Genomic DNA, 26153 nt, shown 5'->3' on the forward strand with positions numbered 1-26153 from the left:
AGACTTAAGTCAGTGGTTCAATCTTTTCTTCACCACTGGCCCCCTTTAAATACCATTCCCTCAAGTGCAGAGGCCATAAAAAAGGTGCTAGAATGCTAACGATGGAACTAAGAGATAGAGAGGAATCAGAGCACTACAAGGTATGGAATAGGTGGCTTGAAAAGAGATGTAAAATCAGTGCGTAAGGGATACATAGTAAAAACAATAAAAGGAGATGGTATGTATTTAGAAAGCAATAGAGATGGAAATATTGTATATACACGTATATATTGTAAAAATGAAAACGTGTGAAGCAAAGAGGAATATGTATAAGACAACAGGTTGCAAAAATGGAAAACCTGAAAGTTAGAAAAAGGAAATACCAATAACAGAAAGCTGCAAAAGTGTAATTGCGATTTTAATGTTTGGAAAATGCTGAATAAAAACACTTTAAAAAGAAAACCTTTTGTGGCCAAGGACCACGGACCCCCCCAAGACTTAACTCAAGATTAAAATCACAACATTTCTTCAAGCATTCACAGATCCCATGTGATGACATTGTATGGCCCCTCAGGAGTCCACAGACCACAGGTTGAGAACCGCTGGTTTAGATCAAGACCAAATGAAATAGAAGAGGTGCTTATATTACATGAATAAAATGACTTTTTTCCCTCCCTTCCACAGCTCTTATAAATTTTGTAACCTGTAAAAACATCAAAGTCATCATGGCAACTGCAGTCATGCAGATGAAAACTCAGGTCCAGCAACATTACTCCTCTGCCTCCAGCTCAGTGCAGCATATGACTCAGACAACCAAAATCACAGAAGGCAAGTACTGGAGTTGGATAATTATCTCCAGGAGTCAGGATATTTTTTTTTAAATGCTATAGCTGTTTTTAAAGAAGGAACTAAATACAGTTATATTCATTCATTCTAAGTCAGCTAATGTAGACAAGTTGGTTAAATCTCGGTCCCCGCAAAGGATGTGGAACCGCTTTTTCACAACTACCCATCAATATTACTATCATCGGTACTTTTGCTTGCTCCAGGCTTTGTGTGTAGTAATTCACAATTATGATTAACTTCCTGAATCTAATGTTTTCCAAATGGGATGTCTGTTATGGTCTGCAGTCCTCACAAACTGGTATTGCAGATTGCCAATTGCCTTTTAATTCTGCCATCCAAAACCAATGGAAACTCTCTGGGTGTCTTATATTTGTTACTTATTTTGATATTTCTAGGCTGCTTTGATACTTGCCTGCCCGCATTTGCAATTACACTTAGGCTTATATACCACTCCATAGAGCCGTGATGGCGAAACTATGGCACGTGTGCTAGAGGTGGCATGCAGAGCCCTCTCTGTGAGCATACGTGCCATCGCCAGCTGCTCTTCTGGTTTCCAGTAGGCACATGCGTGCTGGCCAGATGGTCTTTGTGGGCACCAGAGCACCAGAAAATGGCCTGAAAATGGCTCAGAAACGGCTTTAAAAATGCCCCCAAAACAGTCCAAAAATGACCCCAAAAAGGCCTGAAAACAGCCTGAAAATGGCCAAAATTAGACAAAAAACAGGCATGTGCATGCCAGCCACCTGGTCTTCATATTTCCGGTGCTCCGGCACGTGCACATGCATGTGCGTTCTGTGTTGGGCACTCAGTACCAAAAAGGTTCACCGTCACTGCTATAGAGCTTTACAGCCCTCTCTGGACAGTTTACAGTACCAGCGTATGACCCTCAACAGTCTGGATTCTCATTTGGAGTTTGATCCTGACTAGCTCAAGATTGACTCAACCGTCCATCCTTCCGAGGTCAGTAAAATGAGGACCCAGATTGTTGGGGGCCATATGCTGACTCTGTAAACCACTTAGAGAGGGCTGTAAAAGCCCTGTGAAGTGGCAAATAGTCTAAGTCAGTGGGTCTCAACCTTCCTAATGCCGCAACCCTTTAATACGGTTCCTCATGTTGTGGTGACCCCCAACCATAAAATTGTTTTATGTTTTCCATATTTTTTTTAAATATGTGTTTTCCAATGGTCTTAGGTGACCCCTGTGACAGGGCCGTTTGACCCCCAAAGGGGTCCCGACCCACAGGTTGAGAATCATTGGTCTAAGTGCTATGGCTATTAGCTAAACTGCTTGGTAGTATAAACAAGGTATGCTCCGATTTCTGTCTTAATTTGAACTAAGCACAAAATACATCGGTTTGGGGAATAACATTCTGATTGCTATTACAAGTAGTCCTCAAATTATGACTTTTACATACCTGAACCAGCCCATTATGAGCCCAAAATGTATGTTGCTAAGGGAGAAATTTGCTGACTATTGTCCTATTTCATGACCTTTCTTGCCTCAGTTGTTAAGTAAATCATTGCAGTTGTTAAGTTAGTAACATGCTTGTTAAGTGAATCTGGCTTCCCCATTGACTTTGCTTGTCAGAAGGTCACAAAAGTGGATCACATGACCACAGGACACTGCAATCATCATAAATATGAACCAGTTGTCAAGGGTCAACAGTCATAAGTGTCAAAAATGGTTATAAGTCTTCTTTTCAGTGCTGTTGTAACTTTGAACAGTCACTAAATGAACTGTTGTACATTGAGGACAACTTGTATATGGCTTAAAATCCTAAAATAACTCTTGTTCCATTTTTTCATGTCCTCTTACTTTTTTTATTTTTATATAGCCATAATTATTTTTTTTCTTGGGGTCATAGTTGTTATTTAATAACTTATTTGAAATCTTGGATCTTTAAAGCTCTAAATATAAAATACATGTATATATTTTATTTAAAAATTATATCTAAATAATAGAATCTCTAAATATTTAAAGATTTTGTATTCAAAGGCAACTTGTAAAATATTCAATATAATTGTCTGCTTATGAGACAAGATTTGAATGCAAATGATTATAAGTTTTTTTAATTGATTATTAAATACAGACTCAAGCAAATTCTTGATGTTCTTTTTTCATAAATTGGAAAGGGTCCAAAGCATCAGAGAGGGCATGATTACATTAATAGCAAATAAATCCAATAGATATAATTTTTGCCTTCTTACTTGTTCTTTGGTGAAGGTCATGAGAAGATGATGTAAAATGACAAAATGATAACTTCAAAGGAAAGAAGGCTGGGGAAGATGGGATCCTTTTTCACTTTTAAACATAATTTGTGGTGAATATTGAACTGTGAGATATGTTCTAAAGGTTATTGGAATGATTACCAAGGTGGCGCAGTGGTTAAATGCAGCACTGCAGGCTACTGCTAGATCAGCAGTTCAGCGGTTCAAATCTCACCGGCTCAGGGTTGACTCAGCCTTCCATCCTTCCGAGGTGGGTAAAATGAGGACCCAGATTGTTGGGGGCAATATGCTGACTCTCTGTAAAACCACTTAGAGAGGGCTGAAAGCCCTATGAAGCGGTATATAAGTCTACTGCTATTGCTATTGCTATTGCTATTACACATATTTCTTTTAGTGCTTTGGTATTTAGCCTTCTATTGCTGGAAAAAAACATGAGCAGTTTTTTCTAATTATTGCTTTCTGTAGAGATTTTTGGAGCTGATTCTCAGATTAATGAAAAATATTATTTTGTATGACACATGCCTGCTTCTATCTGCAGAGGAAATGGTTTCCAAGAAATCCTCTTCTTCCGTAGAGTCCTTCAGCATGGTTTCCCATTCTGTGGAAATCCCTGCAGGACAGAGCATTCCTGAATTTCTGGAGAAGCCTCAGCCACTGACAGCAGCCGAAGGTAACCTCTTATTCATCCTGCATACTAGCCTTTCCCAATATAATATTTCCAGATGTGTTACACCACAACTGCTTGGTTTTCTGCCACATTTATGTTCAAAAGAAAAGAATAAGTAGTCATTCTTACGTAGAATACCAAGATTTCCAGCATTCATCTCTTCCTCACTGCCACAATTGAAACTCTTCTAAAGTTAAATTTGGGAGTCAACATTAATGGGGGGTGGGACAGAAAATTGGGAAGGAGGGGTTGGAATGAAGTCACTCCGACTGTAACATTTTGCTGCAGGCTTGACTTATCTCACAATGAAAAGCTGAAGCTGGTCATATGAAAAGACTCAACAAACTGTTCTCCACCATTCTCCTGCAATAAAGAATGCTAAATTGGTTGGTTAGTTTGTTTATTGAGTTTCTAGGCTGCCAGACTCCTAAACAACTTTGGACAGCTTCACAAATTAAAAGAATATATAAAAGCATTTCAACATCCAAGGCAGAGATGGTATTCAGCCAGTTCTGACAGGTTCTGGAGAACCGGTAGTGGAAATTTTGAGTAGTTTGGAGAACCGGCAAATAGGTTAGCCCTTCCCCCGCTGACTCCCAGTCTCCCACCTGATCTTCTTTTGTTGCCCTTAACAGGAGAACAGAGCTGGAAAGCAGGTTAGCAGGATTGGGAGGGAATGGGCATTTTGCAGTATCCTTCCCCTGCCACGCCCACAAAACTACGCCACACCGACAAAACCATGTCCACAGAACCAGTAATAATTTTTTTTGAATCCCACCACTGATTCAAGGGATAGTATAAATTCCATCCACATCTCCCCCAACTGAAAAGTTATATTTTCCCCAACACCCTAATCCTAGCCCTGGGTGGGGGAGGGGAAGCTCATTTATAAGATAGCTTGAAGGTGGGCAAGGGGAAAAGCTTTTAAATGTGTGGGGGAAATATTGTTTCAAAGGACCAGTGCTGTGACAGAGTGGCCTCATTTCAAGATCAGATCACTTCATAGATAAGTGAACCAATTCTGTTGGAACACATAGAATGGATCGTCTAGGACAGTGGTCCCCAACCTTTTTATCGCTGCGGACCAGTCAGCCTTTGATAATTTTACCGTGGCCCGCTGAGCGCGCGCAGGGGCGCACGGGGCTCTCTTCCCTGGAGCCTTTGAGCGCGGCCCGGTACTCCACGGCCCGGCACCGGTCCGCGGACCGGAGGTTGGGGACCACTGGTCTAGGAGAAGGACTGGCAGAGCCAGGTAAGGAGTTAAATGAGACATCGGTTATGAATTTTTACATAGCCACAAGCAAGTGGTGTTGACCATTATCCAGTTCTAACCAGGTGCTAACCATTAGTCTGAGAAGATTCCTGTGCTTAGACTTTAACAATAATTTGTCTGGAACTTCTGCATGTGAACCTGACTTTTTGCACCTGATAGGTTAAAACTGCAGGAGAAAGCTGGTCCTTCAAGTAGCTAGGCTATACTATACATAGCTATACTATGTAAAATTTCTAGGTAATTACTAGCATCTTTAATTGCACCTAGCATGGGTGTTACATAGACAAAGCAAGGCTTTTCTGTCATTGTTGCATCCACCTGTAGTTTCTCAGCAATATTTAAGCAAATCCCATAAAGAGGGCTTCTTAATCCAGGAATGGGCACAAAAGATGTACAAGTTGAAGGTGTGGCCATGGCTTCCACTCCTTATCAAGCAAGAGCTGAGAGTTCAGGAAGACCTCAGATTGCTCCTCAGTCCTGATCAAAGGTGGAAGGTCCTCGCCAGAACTGGAAGAATCAAGCACCCACGGGCACTTAATCTTGCTCAGCTTGAATTTGACCCTGTTCCTCTCCATCCAGGCAACCTTCAGATATTGAGATAAGATTGTGCCTGCATCAGTCAAGGGAGTCAAGATGTACCACTGAGTATGTAGATCTTGGGACAGGTATTATCATCAATGTGCTGGCGATACCCTACAAAATGCTGCTACCCTACAAAAAGACCTTGACTATGTGTCAGAACGGTCAAACAATTGGCAGCTCCAAATCTCAACCAACAAATGCTCTGTCTTACACATTGGCAAACAAAATCAAAACACAAAATACAAGCTGGGTGGATATGACTTTGTAGAGAACCCCCACTCTGTCAAGGGCCTCAGAGTACTCATCTCAAACAATCTAATTGCCAAAGCTCACTATAACAACATTGCCAAAAAGGCATTAAGAGCTTTAAATCTAATCCTGCATAGCTTCTTCTCCGGTAATATTGAACTGCAAATTAGGAAATACAAAACTTTTCCTAAACCAATTCTTTAATACAGCTCATCTGCCTGGAACCCGCACTGCATATCAGACATTAATGCAATCGAATGAGTCCAGAGATATTTCATGAGAAGAGTCCTTCACTCTTCTGCTTACAACAGAATACCTTATGACACCAGACTTGAAATTTTGACCTTAGACAACTTAGAGCTTCGCCGTCTCCAATCCAACCTAAGCGTAGCACATAAAATTATATGCTACAATGTCCTACCTATCAATGAATACTTCAGCTTCAAGAGGTCTTTAAGGGGTGTGCATAAGCACACCAGAGTGCCTGCCATCTCTGTCCTATTGTTTCCTTGTATTTATATCCACTTCATGTATTCATAATCATGTTTATACATATATCTGTTATCTAATTCATGCTTGATGAAGTAAAAAATAAATAAAAATAAAAATAAATACCCGACTCCAAACAGATGGCTAACCTGTCTTGTTGATCTCATTTAGTTGTTAAAAAAAGAGGCTAGGAGTCTTGAGGCTCCCTGAAAATTGTCCGCAAACGTGCAAATCTGATACATTCAAACGCATTTGTTGTTCAAATCTCATTCTGTGTTGCTTGCCAACAGGAGATAAGGCTATATTCCGAGCTAAAGTGATAGGTAACCCCAAGCCCCATGTTACATGGAAAAGAGAAAGCGGGGTGCCGCTCAAAGAGGGATCAAAGGTATTTTTCGACAGCATCAATAAAGAGTACGTCCTCAAGGTAAAAATGTGTGGCTTTTAAAAAGTTGCTTCTTTCTTTTGCTTCTTTCTCTGCATTGCAAAGTAATGCTTTTCTTTTTAATTTTCAAGGGTGTTTCTACCATCTTATTAAAACTTTCTTTAAATTCTCCTTTGTTGAACTGAAATATGTCCACTTTCTAAGTGCTACAGACTATGCCCCATTTGACCTCTAGAGCAGTGGTAGTCAACCTGGTCCCTACCGCCCACTAGTGGGCGTTCCAGCTTTCATGGTGGGCGGTAGGGGTTTGCTGTAACTCTGCTTTATAAATTTTATAAAGTAAAGTTACTTCCCTACTTTATAAATCACCATTACTGTGGAACTGGTGGACAGTTAGAAAATTTTAATACTACCAGAAAGACAAAAGTGGGCGGTAGGTATAAAAAGGTTGACTACCCCTGCTCGAGAGCATTAAGGGTGCTTTCATTTTGATCTGTGTTGTTTTTTCATTGCAGTTAGAAAACCTCACAAGTGCAGACGGTGATCTTTATAAGTGTGTGGTTTCCAACAAGCATGCTGACATTATCTATACAGTGTCCCTGATTATAACTGAAGGTAAACAAGAAGCATACATTCAGAGTTGGGAAGAAAAATAACACCCCGTTTTCAATTGTCCCAAAGGTGCTTTTTTCAGGAGACAACTGGACTTTCTTGTTTTTTCTTTGGAGACATTTCACTTCTCATCCAAGAAGCTTCTTCAGTTCTGACTGGATAGTGGGGGAAGGAAGGATTTATATTCCTTGCAGACAGCTGCTAATTTGCATCCTTTTAGAGGCTCGTTGAAGCACTTAGAGGTTTAAGAGAATCTTTACAGACTTTTATCCCATTTTCAAACTAGAACAATCCCTGTACCTCTTCCGTGAATAAAGGAACTGGATACTCCGAGGCAATGTATAATAAGGATATAATAAGGACCACAGATCTTATGCAACAACTCCTCTCTCCCCAACTTAACCAATTCTAAATATGTTAAAATTGTTGCTCCCCTCAATTATGCTGGCTGAACATTTTGGAAGTAGTAATCCCAATGTATCTGGGAGGTGTTGAGTAATGAAAGACTGCCATGAGATATCCAAAGCATCTACATTTTGCTTCCTTTACACCAGAGTTTCTTGGCAACTTTAAGAGGTTGTAGACTTTGACTCCCAGAATTCCCCAGTTAGATGATTCACTCAACTTGCTAACTGGGGAATTCTGGGAGCCAAGGTCCAAATACGTTAAAGTTGGCAAGATTGAGAAACCCTGCCTTATACTTTTGGCTTCTTGGACTAATCCTCTTTTTTTCTCTTTTTTTCCATGATTTTATTTAAAGGCCAAGAAAAGATGGATTTCAAAAAAATGCTGAAAAAAAGGTGAGATGCTTTTCATCTCTTAGCTTTAGTCAAACAAAACGTCATATCTGACAGGATCACTGAACGTCTTCAGTCCCAATGGGGGGGGGGGGTGTGTGTGACATGTCTTTAAGGCTTTACAAAAAGCAGATAAGGTTGGGGGCATCTGTCTCGCTTTTTCTTTTCTATATTCCTATATTCGTTCCTATATTCAGCTATTTATCAAACCTGAACATCCAGATTTAACTATCGCCAGAAAGGTTGTAAAATGGAGGAAAGCTCACTTAACAAATGTCTCACTTAACAACAAAAGTGTTGGGCTCAATTTTGGTCATAAATTGAGGACCACCTCTAACTAAGCCTTGGAAAGACTATTGGGAGACCATTGAATTTCTTCAGGACAGTCTCCAAAGTCAGAGAAGCAGTCAGGAAAGGCTTTTTTTTTTTTTGCCCAAATTAGCCTGATGGGGACCATTCCTACTACTGTCTCAAGGAACTCATCTATCTGGTTCTGAATATAGTCAGGGAGAAGGAAACTGACTGGAATTGTCTAAAATGGCAGGAAGAGTCTCTTTGCACTGGAAAAGGACTTCTAATGTTAGCTGTTGCCCTGAAATGTCTTAGTAATCTCCCATTCAGGTACTAATCCATCCTATCATGCGTCATGCTTTGAGAAAGCAGGGTAATACGTAAGAGCTTTTCACCTAATTTCATGAATCAGGTTGCTTCAAGAGGCTTTTTCATGATATTTTAGTGGGTATTATCAAGATAATATAGAGAATAATATTGCAATTGGGTAGCTGTTTGGGGTCAAAGTACTTGATGAAATTATTAATGGCTTTCCAGTCTCTCCTCCTATAGTTAAAGATGGAATTGTAACTCTGACTGGGGGTTAAAGGAGAAGGGTTCCACAAAAGAACTTATGTGGTTTTATGACAAGCCCGTTGATTTTGTCTGTCTGTATGTAGGGGGCTTCCTACTCCAAAGAAGGAGAAAAAAGTGATTGATGAAAAAGAAATGCTGGAGATCCTCTCCCAGGTGCCTAAGAAAGACTTTGAGAAGGTCTGCATGGAGTATGGTTTCACCGATTTTCGAGGACTGCTTAAAAAGCTGAAGGAGATGAAGAAAAAAGAAGTTGAGGTCAGTGATGGATTCACCCAGTCCTTGGATTCTTGAGTTGCCTTATGTGTGTGTCATAATTTAAATATAGGGCCATACTTTTCCTTTAAAGGGCTATATATGCTGTCAGTCTGCTATGGGAAAATGATTTTTTTCCTGACCCTATAATCCCTTTCATCAAGGTGGAATCAGGGCAAATGAATGGAGCTGAGCATTTACTGTCTGGATGCCCTTCCTGATGCCTATGTGGAGTTCGCAGCAGATATTTTTCTCTTTGCGCCCTGATATAGAAACATCTGTTGTTGCCTAGGATTGAACTCTCAGCCTCCTGAGTGCGAGGCAAGGATCTTCATTTCTAGGCCAGCAGTCCCCGATCTTTCCAGCTTGGTGGACTGGTGGTGGGGAGGAGAGAGGATGGTTCCATATGAATGGCAGCTGCAGTGCACATGTGCACCCACTGCTTGCACAAAGGGAGCAGTGTGCGAGTGAAAGTGCCTGTCACTCATGCAAATAGTGCAACAATACAAAAGATACGTATAAAATTTCTGCCAGAATATATTCGTTGGTTTGAAGATGCTGAAAGATTATTAGTTACTGATTTTCTCTTATATATACAGCAAAATATAAACACACTAAGTTCAGCTGTTCCTATTTTGGTCAGAGGCTTAACAATGCAGCATCCTTACAAGTAATATGGGAAATACGTTAAAAGAAAAATATTGGATTACAGACTCAAGAGATTTATGGTCAAATCCATGTATCCAACATGAGTATTACACAAGTTGCAATAAGTAAATGTAACAATAAATAAGAATAAGAATAAATATAAAAAATATCTAAAGATTGATCTACTTTTATGTTTCAGGCTATAAAGATTCTAAAACCCTTGGAAGATGTTTCTGCTAAAGTGGACTCTACAGCGATATTTGATTGTATTCTGGAACTCAGGGATGCCAATATGAAGAGGATGTGGTTAAAAGTAACTGTATTTTTATTTATTGTAGCTTATTGTAACTTATGAAAGTTGGGTGGGTGGGTGAGAGCAAAGGCTATGTTTTGTGTACAGCAAGATGAGGAATCTCTTCCATTCTGGGAACTGAATCTGGTGCTTGATTGAGGTTTAGAAATTGCAGCTATGTTGACAAGCAGCCCAATATTCCATCCATCATGCATACACTTTCACAATTATTGCAGGCCAGAAAGCCTTATCCCATCGCATCTCAGCATTTCTCTCCAGGTTTCTGTGAGTCTGTTGTGAAAATCAACGGACAACAGTCAGCTTAAGCAAATTTGCTAAGATCGATAACAAAACCTCATTTTTGAGGATAAGGGATAAGGCTTTTTGGCCTAGCAACAATGGTATCAATCACCGCTTTCCCCACATCTACCGTATTTTTTGGAATATAAGACGCACCGGAGTATAAGGCGTACCAAGATTTTGAAGAGGCAATTTTTTAAAAAAGTTTTTGCACTCTGCAGATCTCCCCAAAACAGCCTGTTTTTTTGCGAAAACGGGCCTGTTTTTTTCCCATAAAGGGGCATGAATAGCCTTTAGAAGGCTTGTCGAATGCTCCTGGGAGGGAGTGAGGAGGCCAAAAATGAGCAAAAAACAGCCGATTTTTTTTCTCTCATTTCTGCCCTCCCCAGCCCTGAGGAGCACTCTGGAAGCCTCCTAAAGACTATGCACAGCCATTTTGGTGATGGGGGTGGGGTTTCAGGAGGCAAAAAATGCTGTATTCAGTGTATAAGACGCACCCAGATTTTCAGCCTCTTTTTTTGAGGAAAAAAGGTGTGTCTTATACTCCGAAAAATACGGTAATTGCTGTTAAGGAGCAACAACACTGAGTAAGATCAATGGAAGGATTGAGTAAAGTATCTCTCCACCTACACTAAGTCTCTCCTTACCTCCTGAGCCTATTAGCCCTTCATAAGGCCCTGAAGGGCTGTTTTCTTCTAGGCATTTGGACTAAGTAAGTCATGGTGATGGTGATGTAGTTTTATCCAGGAAGTATTGTTTAATTGGAGCATCATGAGTTTGTACTTTTGTGATGTTTTTAATTATTGTAAACTACCCAGAGTCATTGCTATGAGATGGGTGGCTCTGTCAATAATTTATATAAACAAACTTTAGCCTGATCAGAAAAATACGCCACAAGGGGACACAGCTGCATCTTATAGATTGTAGGTGAATCAACCAAGGGCCAAATATAGACTTTGATTGTGCAGCTTGTAGCTCAAAGCCACCTTGATGAGGAATTACTTCTGCAAGGCAGCCAGTAAATTTATGTTCCATGAAAAGATGAGGTGGGAGATTTAGTTGCATTGTAATGCATTAGAAAAAAGATAAAGGAATCCCTACAGATTTTACTCCACCAGTCGTTGCCGATTATAGGGGGCAGTGCTCATCTCTGTTGCAAGGCCATTGAGCCAATGCTGCCTGAAGACAATTCCGTGATCATGTGACCAGCATGACATCATGGAGCACTGCTACCTTCCCATCATAGTGATACCTATTTACATCTACTCACATTTGCATGCTTTCAAACAGATATGTTGGCAAGAGCTGGAGCGAGGACAGGAGCTCATCCCATCACTTGGCGCTTGGGTCTCAAACCTGGGCTTCAGGCTTTCCAGCTGACAAGTCCAGCATCTTAACCACTGAGTCACCACACTGCCTTTTTGCTAATGCATGCCCAGAGGAAAATGCTCTGGACTTCATTTCATTTTGTTCACTTTATCTACTTTACAGAATAGATTAGCTGCAATATACTGTATTTTTTGGAGTATAAGATGCACCGGAGTATAAAACGCACCAAGATTTTGAAGAGGCAAATTAAAAAAAAAGTTTTTGCATTCTGCAGTCCTCCCAAAAATGGCCCATTTTTTGTTAAAAAAACAACGGCACAAATAGCCTTTAGGAGGCTTATAGAGTGCTCCTGGGGACTGGGGTGCAAAATTGAGCAAAAAAACATCCTGTTTTTCGCTGATTTTTGCCTGCCCCAGCCCTGAGGAGCACTCTGGAAGCCTCCTAAAGGCTATGCACTGCCACTTTGGTGAAGGGGTGGGTTTTTGGGAAGCAAAAAATGTTGTATTCAGTGTATAAGACACACCCAGATTTTCAGCCTATTTTTGAGGGGGGGGAAGTGTGTCTCATACTCTGAAAAATATGGTACTTCTAAAGTAATTATTGCTTTATGAAATGTCCAGCTGAATCCATGCATTAATTTTGTAATAAATGTCATTGTTTGGAAATTTGAATTTTACTTACCTTGGAGCCAGTTACTGAATGTGCAGTTTTTACCTGGAGGTTGTCATTGCTCAAGGAGACATGATTAATAAGACAGAACATTCATGCTAAGAGCTCAAACAGGTATTGTGCTATGAATTTATTTCATCCTTGAGGGTGCCAATCATAAAAGAAGATGATGAACCAGGAGGGGGAGCAATAATAGGGATAGATAGAGATAGATGTAGCTGTCTTACAAAGCCTTTTTCTTATTTCAATAACACGTTTGCCGTGTGTTTACTGAACCTTTCAAAAACATCACATTTTCTTCTTTCTAGGGTAATGAACCCCTGCGCCTTCAATATTCTTTAGGAAAATATGACGCAAAACAGTTAGGCACTAAGTTTATGCTGTACATCGCGAACGTCAACGAACGTGACATTGGTGCCTACTCTTTCGTCATAGGTGATAAAGTTCTGTCTGCAAATTTGCATGTAATTGGTAAGTTTGATTTCTTTCATTTAATATGAGAATGATGAAAGGTCATGTGTTCCACTTGTATGAGTCATAATCGTTATCTTTTCTTTAGAGTCAGGGAGCTGGGAGCTGCATTGAAAAGTTTGGGTTTTGTCATCAAGGACGTCACAAATCTGCTGGAAATATTTTTTCTGAAAAAGAAAACATGTTACACTGAACATCACAAGCTTCTGAATTTTGACAGTCTGGAAAAAGTTGAGAAACTCTAGGGGGAGCAAAAAATGTCAGAGTTTTTTGGGTAAGGGTACGTGCAGCTCCCAGGCCAGGCACATATCCTGTTGTGCTACAGAAATACAGATAGCGTTCAACTTACAATAAATCTTTAGTGACCATTCAAAGTTACAATGGAAAAGTGACATGACCATTTTCACACTTAGAACCATTGCAAGCATCCCCATGCTCATGTGATCAAAATGATGGTCTTGACAACAGATTCATATTTATGATGGTTGTAGTGTCCTGTGGCCCTGTGATCATCTTTTGCGATCTTATGACAATCAAAGTCAACAGGGAAGCCAGGCTCACTTAACAACCGTATTACTAACTTAGAAACTGCAGTGATTCACTTAACAACTGTGGCAATAAAGGTTATAAAAATTCACTTAACATCTTTCTCGCTTAGCAAACAGACATTTTGGGCACAATTGTGGTTGTACGTCGAGGACTACCAGTATGCAGAACTGAGATGTGGAAACTGTATTTTTAAAAGTTTGCCATCGACAAGCGTCGACGTAACCAGCAGCATTCATTCTGAGTATTATCTTCTTTTGACAGATGAGCCTCTGCAGTTTTTGTCAGATCTGAAACCCATGAAAGTAACCGAAAGGCAAACTGCTGTGCTTGAGATCCGCCTTTCCAAAAAGGTCTCCAACTTTGTTTGGAAACTGAATGGAAAAGAGTTGAAGCGGGATGATAAGTACGAGATCATCACCTCTGAAGACGGCTTGACACACACCCTGAAAATTAAAGATGCCCGCCCGAGTGACATGGGGAAGGTCAGCTTTGAAGGTGGAGGCCTGATGACAGAAACCGAGCTTTTTATTCAGAGTAAGAGATGCCAGGGTTAACTATTTCCCATTGCCTGAGTTTCAGGCAAGCAATTGATGCTTTACCTATATTAAAATGATGCTATTTTGTACTGAACTGAAGGTGAAAATAGGATGCTCTGTTTTCTTTTTCTGATAATTCACTTGTTCCTATTTTTACATTATGTTTGGTACTGAATAGCAGATGAATCTTTAGCTTTACCAACTATTATTAATTAAGTCACATGACAGTGAGAATAAAATACTGAATATCTGAAAGAATTTATGGCGTAAAACAAAGTATTCAGAGGTTTGGCATAACCAGACGTGGGTTCCGGCTGTCACTACTGCCGGTTTGCTCAGGGACGCGCTGTGGGTGGGCACTTGATGTGCGCTATGCATGCATGTGTGGTACTGTAAAAATGCTTCTGCGCACGTGCATAAGCAAAAAACAAGATGGTGGTGCCTATAGCGCCGCCAATAGAACCAGTTTGGGGGCGTGGCCAGTCGAGTTACTATCTACTCAGCCGAACTGGTCTGAACTGGTAGGAACCCATTTCTGGGCATAACAGAGAAACAAAAACACAGTGGGAGATGTGAAGATAAAATATTTTTTGTAAACCTTTCAACTGATGTCTCTTCATTTCAATGTTACAAAATGCAGCGTACATCAAAAGACTGATTTCGAGATGATCTGTTTTTTAGCATTGTTTCATTTTCCACAATACCACAGAATAAGGGAGTATGGAGTTCAGAGAAAAAGATTAGCATAGGAGAACCCCCCTTGGTTAGCCTTTCCTGGCTCACTGTCTTGGCAGACAGCTTGACTTGTTCCTTTGATCCAGAGAATGTTCCCGCTGGAAAGTTACTTCTATGGCATTTCTTGTTTTATTCTTTGATTAGAAAACGAGCGGAAGCTAGACACCACAAGACTGTGGGGCAGAGATTGCAATCTTCCCATAACACAGGATCATGCAAGTTCTACTGTCCCAAACATGTAGAGCAGGAGTCCCTGACTCCCTGGTATGCGCCCCAGTGCTGGGTTGCAGCCCATTTGTAACCAGGCCGTAGAAGGGGGGACACGTATGTGTGTACACACCTATGAAGCTGCATCCCCTTTACCACCACTGCTGCCACCACCATTTCCGCCAATCCACCAAACCAGAAAGGTTGGGGATCATTGATCTAGAGAAGGGATATTTTGCTCTAATTTACAAGAAAGCGGGAACTATGACATCTTAGCACTTCCCTGATCAACACAGCATCTCCCCAAATGGACACTGTTTGAGCTCTGTGTCACAGATATGTCTTAGTTATTTTTTAAAAATTCTAGATATTTTTTTTGTTCCATAAGCATTCTCAGTATTGCCTCAAATCCCATTCACAATTTGTCTGCTGTATCTTTCCATTATCTGATACCTCCGTGCCATAAGAGCCTTGTTGCTGTCCAAGGCACTGCAACTGAAACATGTCTTAGTGGTACCATTGCAAATGGCATCCAGTTGGGATGCCCATTTGAGATCTTCTCTGAACTAAGAACAAGCCTGTCAATGACTAAATCCCTTCCCTTCTCTAGTTTTTGACAACTTGGCAACATTTCTTTCCCTTTTTGGTATGCTTGATGCAGCCCTGCCATTTGTAGCTCAGAAGCATCAGAACCGAGTTGATGCTTTTCTGAAGGTATTTATTCATCACAGGAAAGATTAGAAGCATCCATTCTGCCTTGGATGTATGATAATCTCTTTCGAATGAGCTTCTGTTCAAGATTCAACTCCATCTGAAACACTGTCCTAATTCCATACTGCTAATTCATGTAGATCCAAGCAATGTGTCATACGAAGGTGACAGGTTTTATTTTTTACCCAAAAAAGGATTCCTATCTGCTGTTTTCCAAGAGATTCCAAAATTCTTTATTGCTATCCACCAGTTTTCAAAGAGACTCCAGCAGCAGTGATCAACAAATATGTGCTCAGTATTCTAGTGCCAGTAATGTTCTAAAGCTTGTCTCAAAAGTGCTTTTTCAAAAGGCAACTGGACTTTATTGTTGTTGTTGTTGTTTTGAAGTTGTTTTACTTCTCATTCAAGAAGCTTCTTCGGTTCTGACTGGATGGTGGGGTAGGATTTGGAAGAACCATGGGGTCTGGATGACTGAGAATCTCCATAGACATTTGATGTAAAGCTTGTTCTAAAGCTTTCTCACAGCACAAAACTTTAGACAGCCACAAACATAGAGTACAGTTAGGGAAACCTTATTAGCTACTGTGGCATTGATAGATATCTAAATACCCTTTTGCTACAAAACCACCACTGTTTTCTGAATGAATATGAAGGTGCCTAAGGGGATCTGTAAAAAAAGATTACAAGTATGCTTTTGATTTTATAGAGAAAGCAAACATATTTATGGGCAATAAGACTATTTTAAGATTCCACATTTATATTTTCATAAATTGCTTCCTCATTTCCAAGCCTTGGTCACCTTTCCATTTCCTTACTTTGCTGTACATCAGCATGCTGCTTGTAGCTACCAATCTTGATTCCCAGACATGATTTGCATAGCATTGTGTTGTGGCCCAGCAGGAGCCGTTGGAGCTGCAAACAGACTCCGACAGCGAGGGGCCTTATGAGTCGGCTCTGGAAGAGCTGGAGGACCCTGGACAGGGTTCCGACTCTGAGCAGGCCGCAGAGAGGCTGGTTGGCCACCAGGAGGCGCCTGAGGCGTGGAGCAGCGGTGAGAGCCGAAGGGAGTGTGCTCATGACGTCAGGCCTTGGAGTAGTGACGAGGAGACAAGGGAGGTGGTCCTGGATGCCCGGCAACACCAGGCAGATCGACAGAGCAGTTACAGAAGATAATTGGACCCAGCTGGTTGTAATTAGGCTCCTCTCAAAATTGTATTTAAGGAGGGACTCAGGGAGGAGTCTGATTTGCAGGATTCAACTTCATTCGTAACACTGGAGAAGCTGTTATCTGTCTTTGTCAAAGTCTGAGTTGCTGCCAAGCTTCTTATCTGTTTGTTGTGCTTGGCTTTCAGCCACCGAGGTTTATGTTTCCTGTTAATAAAGTGCTGTGAAATTCCAGTTTAGCTTGTCTCGGCATTTATTACTGGACAGAGGAGGGGGTCAGAACAGCATTGATTGAACCATACGCAACCAACATCTGTCTTCTCTTTCTCTCTTAAGGAACACCAATTAAGTTTGTCAGAAACCTGAAGAACGTCCGAGTCAAGGAGAAAAGCAAAGCTTGCCTGGAATGTGAGCTGACCAGTAAAGATGTGATGTTGAAATGGATGAAGAACGGGAAGGTGATTGAAAGATCTTCCAAATTTACCATGACCCATGAAGGGAAGATGGCAGAACTGATCATAGATGATGCCGAGCTAAGTGACTCAGGAGAATATATGGTAATTGCCACACAAGAAAGTGATCCTACAGAATACTACAGCAATTGTAATGTAACTGTGGAAGGTAAGAGTTCAAGACAATACTGTATGCATTGCAGGGGTGAAATTCAGCAGGTTCTGGAGAACCGGTAGCGGAAATTTTGAGTAGTTCGGAGAACCGTCAAATACCACCTCTGGCTGGCCCCAGAATGGGGTGGGAATGGAGATTTTGCAATAACCTTCCCCCAGGAGCAGGAAGGGAATGGGGAGTTTGCAGCATCTTTCCCCTGCCACGCCCATCAAGCCAAGCCCACAGAACCAGCAGTAAAAATATTTGATCTTCACTGCTGATGCATTGCCCTGGTTTATGAGTGATAAGTTTTGAGTGGAAGAGAATAAGAAGAAGGCTGGTATGGTGTTGTGTGACTTTCAATCTCAAGTTACAGATGATTCCAGCTGCTTCATGAGTACCCGACTATATTCCATGTTCTTTTCTGAATAAAAATGACAACTTTTAGTGGTAAAGGTGAAGGTGAAAGATACAGCCAGTGCATTCTCTTTTTCCAAGTAAACCTGGAAATTTATAGCCAATTTGCCCATGAAAGGATGTAATGAAGTTTTGGATAGAGAAACTAAGACATAAATCTAGCGTCTACTGGTTATATAATCATCACTCTATCCACAACAAAGGTTGTTTGTAGCATCTCAACTATCTAAAATGAAAACGGACAGATTCCCCCCCCCCCCAGTCAACAACATCTCTTCTGGTTAGTCAACTAGAGGCAGTTCTTCTTCTACAAGGGTAAGATGTAGTTCTCCCATCGCCACCCTCCCCGTTCATCTGCACCAGGTAAAACAACAGGACAAGCTTTTTCCCCAGAGAACTTTATGACTGAATGGACTTTGAATCAGGCCTCCCTGATTCAGACCAAAGGGCTATTATAATTTCTGGATGCTTTTGCAGCGTCAGTGCAGGATTCTGGATTGCAGCATCAGTCCTTGATTGGTTGCGTGCTTCCTTTTGTCTGCGTTGGGGAGTGACAGCAAAGCTGCTGGTTTTCTTACGGTGATTGCATGTAGACAAAACGCTGGTGCCAGTAGCAAGCAAACTCTGGCTTGTGTAAGTTCATTAACCCTGAATTCTCCAGAAGCTGCTCTGTGAGTTATAATCATTCTAGCAGTAGTTCTTGATAATACACAGACATACACACACACGTGTGTCCCAGGACAGAACTGTCATACCTACAGCAAGTCCTGATCCTCTAAATTGGGGGTGATTGCTTTCCAATTATTTGGCTGCTATCTGTGACATGAGAAAGGAGGGAAGCAACTTCTCCATTCCACAAGGCTGGGCACATCTTCATCCAGCTCTGGTCTCAGTGCTTTTAGATACTTCACTGCTCTCTAGCATCCTGGAAGATTGCTGCAAAATCAGACATGGTATGGAGGTACACCAAGACCGATAGCTTTCTCTCAATTAATTCGCACTAGCTTAATGAAGGTTATTCTTTTCCATGCTTATCTCATTCATAAATCCACCTTTGGCCTTCCCTGTTCTGATTTCTTTCCTCCTCTATCCTCAGAGAGATTTGCTACAGTCAAGAGTGGCTTATCAGATGTCCAAGCAGCTACAGGAGACCCAGCGGAGCTTTGTGTTGTCCTGAATGATGAGAGAGTGGAAGGTGTGTGGCTGAAGGATGGCAAAGAGGTAAGTGGTGAAGAAACCTGGGCCTTCTAGAATCATAATGTTCAAACCTCAGGGCTCAGCTGAGGACTCTGCTGGGAAAATGGGCATCATGCTAAATTAGGATACTTGAATAGGTCCCAGGGAGACCTGAGTCACGCAGAGGGTTCCTGTTTCTAATTAGAACATGTATATTTTTCAAAAAAATATTTCTGCAGATCACAGATATGAGAGGAATCCAGATTGTCAAGCAAGGAGCTGTGCACAAGTTGATCATTGACAAGATGGGTGAGGAATTTGAAGGGAAGTATACTTTCAGAGCAAAAGGAGCAGAAAGTGAGGCCACCGTCAGCATCGCAGGTACGGGATCCTCTCTGCTCTGGGATTGTACTTCTGGCTTTACTCTTCTTGGGCTTCCATTACAAAAGCATCAATGGTAGTATTCAGCCAGTTCAGACCGGTTCAGGCAAACCGGTAGTGTCGACCTGCAGGTGGGCCAGCCCACCCGCCCCGGCTCTATGCCATCCTATTTAGCCAGGTTTTCTAAGTCATGTGCATATGTGCAAGCCACGCACACAAGCAAAGGGCATGCGCAGAAGGAGCATACGCTCACGAAGTGAGCGTGTGCATGCGTGCACTCACAGTTTCGGTGCACAGCAAACCAGTGGTAAAGTTATGGGAAACCCACTTCTGAAAAGCATGGTAGATATCCACGTGGTTTGTAGTAGTTACCAAAATATTATTCGATGCAGAGTAATACAAAATTGTATTCATGTGTCCTGAGTAGCATGTCTTTTGCTTAGCCTGAAGCAGGAAGCCAAGCAACTGTAGTTTATTCAATAGACCATGAATAAACAAGTCCTGGCTCACCATTATCCATTAACCAGATTGAAAGAAACTCCACGTTCTGTCAAGTTTTACTAGGAAATCTTTTGCTAAGAACAGTTATTATGATATGCAATACAGCAAATAATTGGACTGTTAAATACATAAGTTTAGACTCTTAAAATGGGAGCAATTCAATCAAGCAGAACCATTCTGCTTCAGATGCTGAGTCCAGGCCTAGTTGTTAGTGCAATTTCTGCTTGAACGTTGTATTATTCAACAATGAGTCCTACAACATACTAAGCCATATTTTAAGCATTGTTGAATAAATCGGAACAGTTGGGTTTCCATAGCATGTTAAACAGCAAGCCCTACTAACCTCTACAATCACAGAACACCAAAGTCAAATAAAGCTATTATGCTTAATGTAAAGTAAAAACGCCATCAATGAATATATACTGCAGATCGTTGTCACATTAAAAGGTCGGTTAATAAGTGAAATGACCTCCACAACTCATTTGATACGCGGTATGTGAATCACTCAGATTGCACTGTTGTATGTATTGTAATTTTTTTTCTGGAAATATCTTAATTTTACCTCAGGAATGCTATTAGGTCAGTGTTTCTCAACCTTGGCGACTTTAAGTCCTGTGGACTTCAACTCCCAGAATTCCCCAGCCAGGCTGGGGGATTCTGGGAGTTGAAGTCCACAGGACTTAAAGTCGCCAAGGTTGAGAAACACTGTATTAGGTAATCCTTGACTCACAACCATTTTTTTTAGTGACCATTCAAAATTAAAACAGCACTGAAAAAGTGACTTACGACCATTTTTCATATTTACAACCGTTGCAGCAGCCCCCATGATCATGTGATCAAAATATGAACAGTTGGCAACTAGCATGTATTTTATGAACTGGGAGCATGTGATCAGCTTTTGCAAGCTTCTGACAAGCAAAGCCAATGAGGAAGCCAGATTCACTTAACCAGTGTATTACTAACTTAACAACTGCGGGGATTCTCTTAAGAACTGCAGCAAGAAAGGTCTTAAATGGGACACAAAACTCACTCAACAAATGTCTCGCTTAGCAATGGAAATTTTGGGCTCAATTGTGGTCATAAGTCAAGGACTACCTGTACTGCAAAGTCTATCATTGTCACTGATGAAGACTGAACAGTGAAACAGACACATTGGCATAAGCCTGATAGCATCTTCTAACCCTGTCTTGGTGAACCTTTTCAGCACCAAGTGCCAAAACGGGAGAATGTGCTGGAAACCAGAAGAACAGCTGCCCGCTGCACATGCACGTGCTGGGAAGATGATCTTCTGGTTTCCGGCACAGGCATGTGCACCCGTCAGCTAGTCTTCACGTGTGCGTGTTTACCAGAAACTGGAAGACCAGGTGCCCGGTGCGCATGCACTTACTGGAAATCAGAAGAGCAGCCACCGGGCACATGCATCAGAGGTGGGTTTCTACCATTTAGGACCGGTTCGGCCGAGTAGGTAGTAACTTGGCCTGCCACGCCCCTGAACTAATTCTCTCTTGCTTTTGCGCATGCGCAGAAGCATTTTTAGTACTGCACATACACATGTAGCACGCATTAAGTGCACAAAATGCATCCCTGAGCAAACTGACAGTAGCAGCAGACAGGTTTAAACCCATCCCTGACACGGATGCATGTCTAGCGGCTGCTCTTTTGGTTTGTGGCGCTCCCAGGGACTTGAAGACCAGCTGGCTGGTGCCCTGGAACCCAGAAGAGCAACGGGTGATGGCTCACATGCCTGGAGAGATGGCTCTTTGTGCCACTTCCAGCATGCGTACCTGTTGTGGCCCAGCAGGAGCCATTGGAGCTGCCACCAGACTCCAACAGCGAGGGGCTCTGTGAGTCGGCTCTGGAGGATGTGGAGGACCCTGGACAGGGTTCCGACTCCGAGCAGGGCGCAGAGAGACTGGTTGGCCACCAGGTGGCGCCTGAGCCTTGGACCAGTGGGGAGGAGACAAGGGAGAGTGATCCAGTGAGTTGTTCCTGGATGCACGCCATTAAAGAGCTACTAGGCGTCAGGAACAATTACGCAATTACAGGAGTTACAGGAGTACTCAGCTGGTGGTCATTAGGCTCCTCTCCAGACTATAAAAAATACTGCTTGTGCACACGCCCCTCTTGCAGAAGTCAATGCATTGACTAAAGAGAACTGTTGTAACTAACTTGGCAGGCTGGATTGCTGCCAAGGTTTGTCTGAGTTGAGGCCAAGGTCCTTATCTGTTTGTTTGCTTGGCTTTCAGCCACCGAGATTTTGGCTTCTTGCTATTAAAAGTACATTCTAGTTAAGCTTGTTTCGGCTTTCGTTACTGGATGGATGAGGGGGTCAGAACATGTACCATAGGTTCGTCATCATGGTTCTAACCTATTTCCCCATCGTTTCTTCTCTTAAGACCCTCCATTTATCGACCCTTCTCTCCTGGAAGCTTTGGCTGCCCATCCGGTGACTGTGAAGGCAGGACAGACAGCTTTAATTAAAGTACCCTTCAAGGCCAAGCCTTTGCCCAAGGTCACCTGGTTTAAAGATGGCATTGAAGTGACCGAAGAAGAGAGGGTCACCATGGAGAGGTCCCATGACCAGGCCATGCTCACCATAACAAAATGCGTGAGAGAAGACACTGGAAGCATCATGTTGAAGCTGAAAAGTGACTGTGGATCAGCCACTGCTCAATTATTTCTTAATGTTATTGGTAAGTTCGGGATAACTCTGGGCAGTCATATATAAAGTAGTGAATTGTCAAAAGGGATGTTTTTATATATATAATATGTAATATGTAATATGTAATATATAATATATAATATATAATATATAATATATAATATATAATATATAATATATAATATATAATATATAATATATAATATATAATATATAATATATAATATATAATATATAATATATAATATATAATATATAATATATAATATATAATATATAATATATAATATATAATATATAATATATAACATATAACATATTACATATTACATATTACATATTACATATTACATATTACATATTACATATTACATATTACATATTACATATTACATATTACATATTACATATTACATATATATATTGTGTGTGTGTGTGTGTGTGTGTGTGTTATATTTGTGCTGATAAATAAATAAAGGGCAACAATAAAAATATTGGGTTTCTGTCGTGATGGACTCTTGTGACAAGCCGATTGACAGATAATGGAAGCTGTTAGCTTCCTGCCATAATTGGGGCTTACCAGGGGTTGTGACACTATATATATATATATATATATATATATATATATATATATATATATATATATATATATATATATATATATATATATATATATATATATATATATATATATATATATATATATATATATATATATATATATATATATATATATATATATATATATATATATATATATATATATATATATATATATATATATATATATATATATATATATATATATATATATATATATATATTTAGTGTCACAACCCCTGGTAACCCCTGGTATGTATGTATGTATGTATGTACGTATGTACGTATGTACGTATGTACGTATGTACGTATGTACGTATGTACGTATGTACGTATGTACGTATGTACATACGTACGTACATACATACATACATACATAAACATATCATAATCTTGGAAGTATTTAAATAGATTTGTGATTCTAAACTTAAACCCAGGATTTAGAGGTGACCACAGGGTGGAGAGCAAAACAGACATTTTAGCAGAACTGGTGCCAGAATTAAAGTCCCATCCTTTTTATACAAGTCTTCATGTCATAGGCACATATACTAGAATAACATATAACAGAATAACAAGATGGACCTTGGAGGTCTTCTAGTCCAACCCCCTGTTCAAGCAGGAGCCCCTATGCAATTTAGACAAGTGGCTGTCCAGTCTCTTCTTAAAAACCTCCAGTGGTGGAGCAACCACAATTTCTGAAGTCAAGCTGTTCCACTGGTTAATTGTTCTCACTCTTAGGAAATTTCTTCTTAGTTCCAGGTTGCTACTCCCTTTCATTAGTTTCCATCCATTGTTTCTTGTCCTGCCTTCAGGTGCTTTGGAGAATAGCTTGACTCCATCTTCTTTGTGGCAGCCTCTCAAATATTGAAACATTGCTATCATGTCACCTCTAGTCCTTTTTTTCTCTAGACTAGCCATACCCAATTCCAAAATATATAAAAGAGGCAGGCTTGGATCATGGCATGACTTCTGCCATCTTGCCTGCAGACCAGTGGTGGGTTGCAGGCAGTACGCCCCCGTATACACGTACCGGTGCCTGGCGGAAGTAGCATCCACTGTACCAGAACAGTGCTTTGGAGGGCCCACCCACCCTCGTTCCTCACCTGTATTTGTAGGAAATGGGCCTTCTGCTCACCCGTCCGCAGTGTACGGCACCTGCACAACGCTCCGCCGAGCAGCTGGAGGATTGCAGGCGGTGGGTGCGCATGCCTGCACAGTGCGTGTGCCCGTGGTGCATGCCCGGCTCCCATTGCAGCATACCGGTTGCAACGGGAGCCAAAACCCACCACTGCTGCAGACACCCCTGCCAGGATACCCAGGTGGTCTCTATAGGAAAGAAAAAGATGATTCTATGTAATTCTTTTTGGAAGCAATTCTGACTGTGTGGCTGCAAGGGCTGAGAATTATAGTTGCTGACTATAACACATTTGAATGCAATTGTTTAAGGAAAACTGGAATGGATGGAGAATAACCAGAAATAGAAAAGGAGCAAACCCAAAGCACAAGGGCTTCTTAATGCTGTAAAACGAATTTTAGAAGGCGAATGGTAGCATATGAGATTCAGAGCAAGTAGTAGCAGCAGATTCTGGGGGAGATCTCGAGTGCTCAATTTTATGCTATTAAGCCTCTTTGGTGCTCTGATGGTCTAGGAACTTGCTGATGTGCAATCAAAAATTTAAAACCAACCTGTGATCAAATGAGGAGCTTCCATACGTTGAAATTAAGGCAGATTAGGCAAGCCTCATGGCCAATTGGAATCCCCCAAACACTAAGCCAGTGATGGTTAACCTTTTTGTGCCGAGTGTCCAAAGTGTAAGTGGGCAAATGCACCCGCGCATACCCCAATCCCCAAATTGCAATGCGAACACCCACCCACGCGTGCGCCCCAGCTCCCGTTTTGGCTTCCAGGTTGATGCAGGAGGCTTTAAAGGTGATGACCAACACCTTGAATTGTGTCCGGAGACCAATAGGTAACCAGTGCAGGTGGGGGTCGTGACCTCTGTAGTTTCTCCTCCGCACGCCCAGGCTTTCTCTTCTATTCATGCCTCCCATGCCTTCCCGATCTCCACAATTTCTGCTCAGTGTGCCCAAGCTTTCTCCTCCATTCCTGTCACGGAGAGGCGCCTGTGGAGGGTGGAACCTGCGGAGATCGTGGAAGTCATGGGCAGCAGGAAGGTAGGAGAAAGCTAGAGCGTACTGGGGGAAGAAAGGTAGGGTGTGCTGGGGGAAACTGAGGAGATCGGTGAAGGGCTCGCCCCTGCTCATGCGCGGCAGAGACCCGAATACCAGCTGGCTGGCAGGAGGCATGCGCGCGCATGCACGGTGGAGCCTGGCTGAGGCAACAGCTGGCATGCCCTCAGAGAGGGCTCTGGGTGCCACCTGTGGCAGACATGTCATAGGTTCGCCACCCCGGCACTAGGCTAAGCTAGTCCAATGATGATTTCGGTTCATGACCACCAATATTCTTGTGCTTCAGACAAACCAAAACCGCCCCAAGGAAAAGTGGAATTCTTGGAGACATCAGGGAAGTGTATCAAAATGAAATGGAAGGCCCCAAAAGACAATGGAGGCAAGCAGGTGACCCACTTTATTATCGAACGGAGAATAGTTGGGAAGAAATCCTGGATCAAAGTTGGGGAAATTGAAAGCAAGCATACCACGTTTGCCACGGATAAGGTGGAAGAAGGGAAAGCCTACCAATTCCGAATCCTGGCTGTGAATTCTGAAGGGGCAAGTGAACCACTAGAAACAGAGGAAGTTTTCGCCGGGAATCCCATTGGTAAGCATCTCAATGCATTCGATAGAATTCCTGAACCAAAGCAGTCACGGGAACTGAAGAATGGTATTTGAGCTTCCTCAAAATTTTACTTTAATTAGGGTCATTTATTTGGGATTAAGGCCAGGTGAGAACACCCAAAAAGGAATTCAGTGATAACAGTTGTCTTTAATAGTCGAAATTTGATCACCACATTT

At 41.6% G+C, this 26153-nt stretch overlaps 1 protein-coding gene across 1 annotated transcript in view; it reads left to right on the top strand.

The window, feature by feature from the left end:
• The first annotated feature begins 704 nt into the window (after positions 1–704).
• The window catches only part of IGSF22 (immunoglobulin superfamily member 22), a 43596-nt gene continuing 18147 nt past the window's right edge, over positions 705–26153 (top strand). The window contains exons 1-14 of the mRNA XM_087720181.1: positions 705–807; positions 3592–3723; positions 6604–6740; positions 7214–7313; positions 8071–8110; positions 9058–9229; positions 10074–10187; positions 12773–12935; positions 13746–14018; positions 17174–17458; positions 18957–19081; positions 19276–19417; positions 22315–22611; positions 25657–25959. Of these exons, the coding sequence (XP_087576307.1) occupies positions 705–807; positions 3592–3723; positions 6604–6740; positions 7214–7313; positions 8071–8110; positions 9058–9229; positions 10074–10187; positions 12773–12935; positions 13746–14018; positions 17174–17458; positions 18957–19081; positions 19276–19417; positions 22315–22611; positions 25657–25959 (2386 nt within the window). The remainder of the gene's footprint in view (positions 808–3591; positions 3724–6603; positions 6741–7213; positions 7314–8070; positions 8111–9057; positions 9230–10073; positions 10188–12772; positions 12936–13745; positions 14019–17173; positions 17459–18956; positions 19082–19275; positions 19418–22314; positions 22612–25656; positions 25960–26153) is intronic.

This window comes from Thamnophis sirtalis, unplaced genomic scaffold, assembly GCF_051295495.1.
Source record: "Thamnophis sirtalis isolate CommonGarterSnake01/CBP01778 unplaced genomic scaffold, rThaSir2_p1.2 scaffold_1, whole genome shotgun sequence".
NCBI classification, from domain to species: domain Eukaryota; kingdom Metazoa; phylum Chordata; class Lepidosauria; order Squamata; family Natricidae; genus Thamnophis; species Thamnophis sirtalis.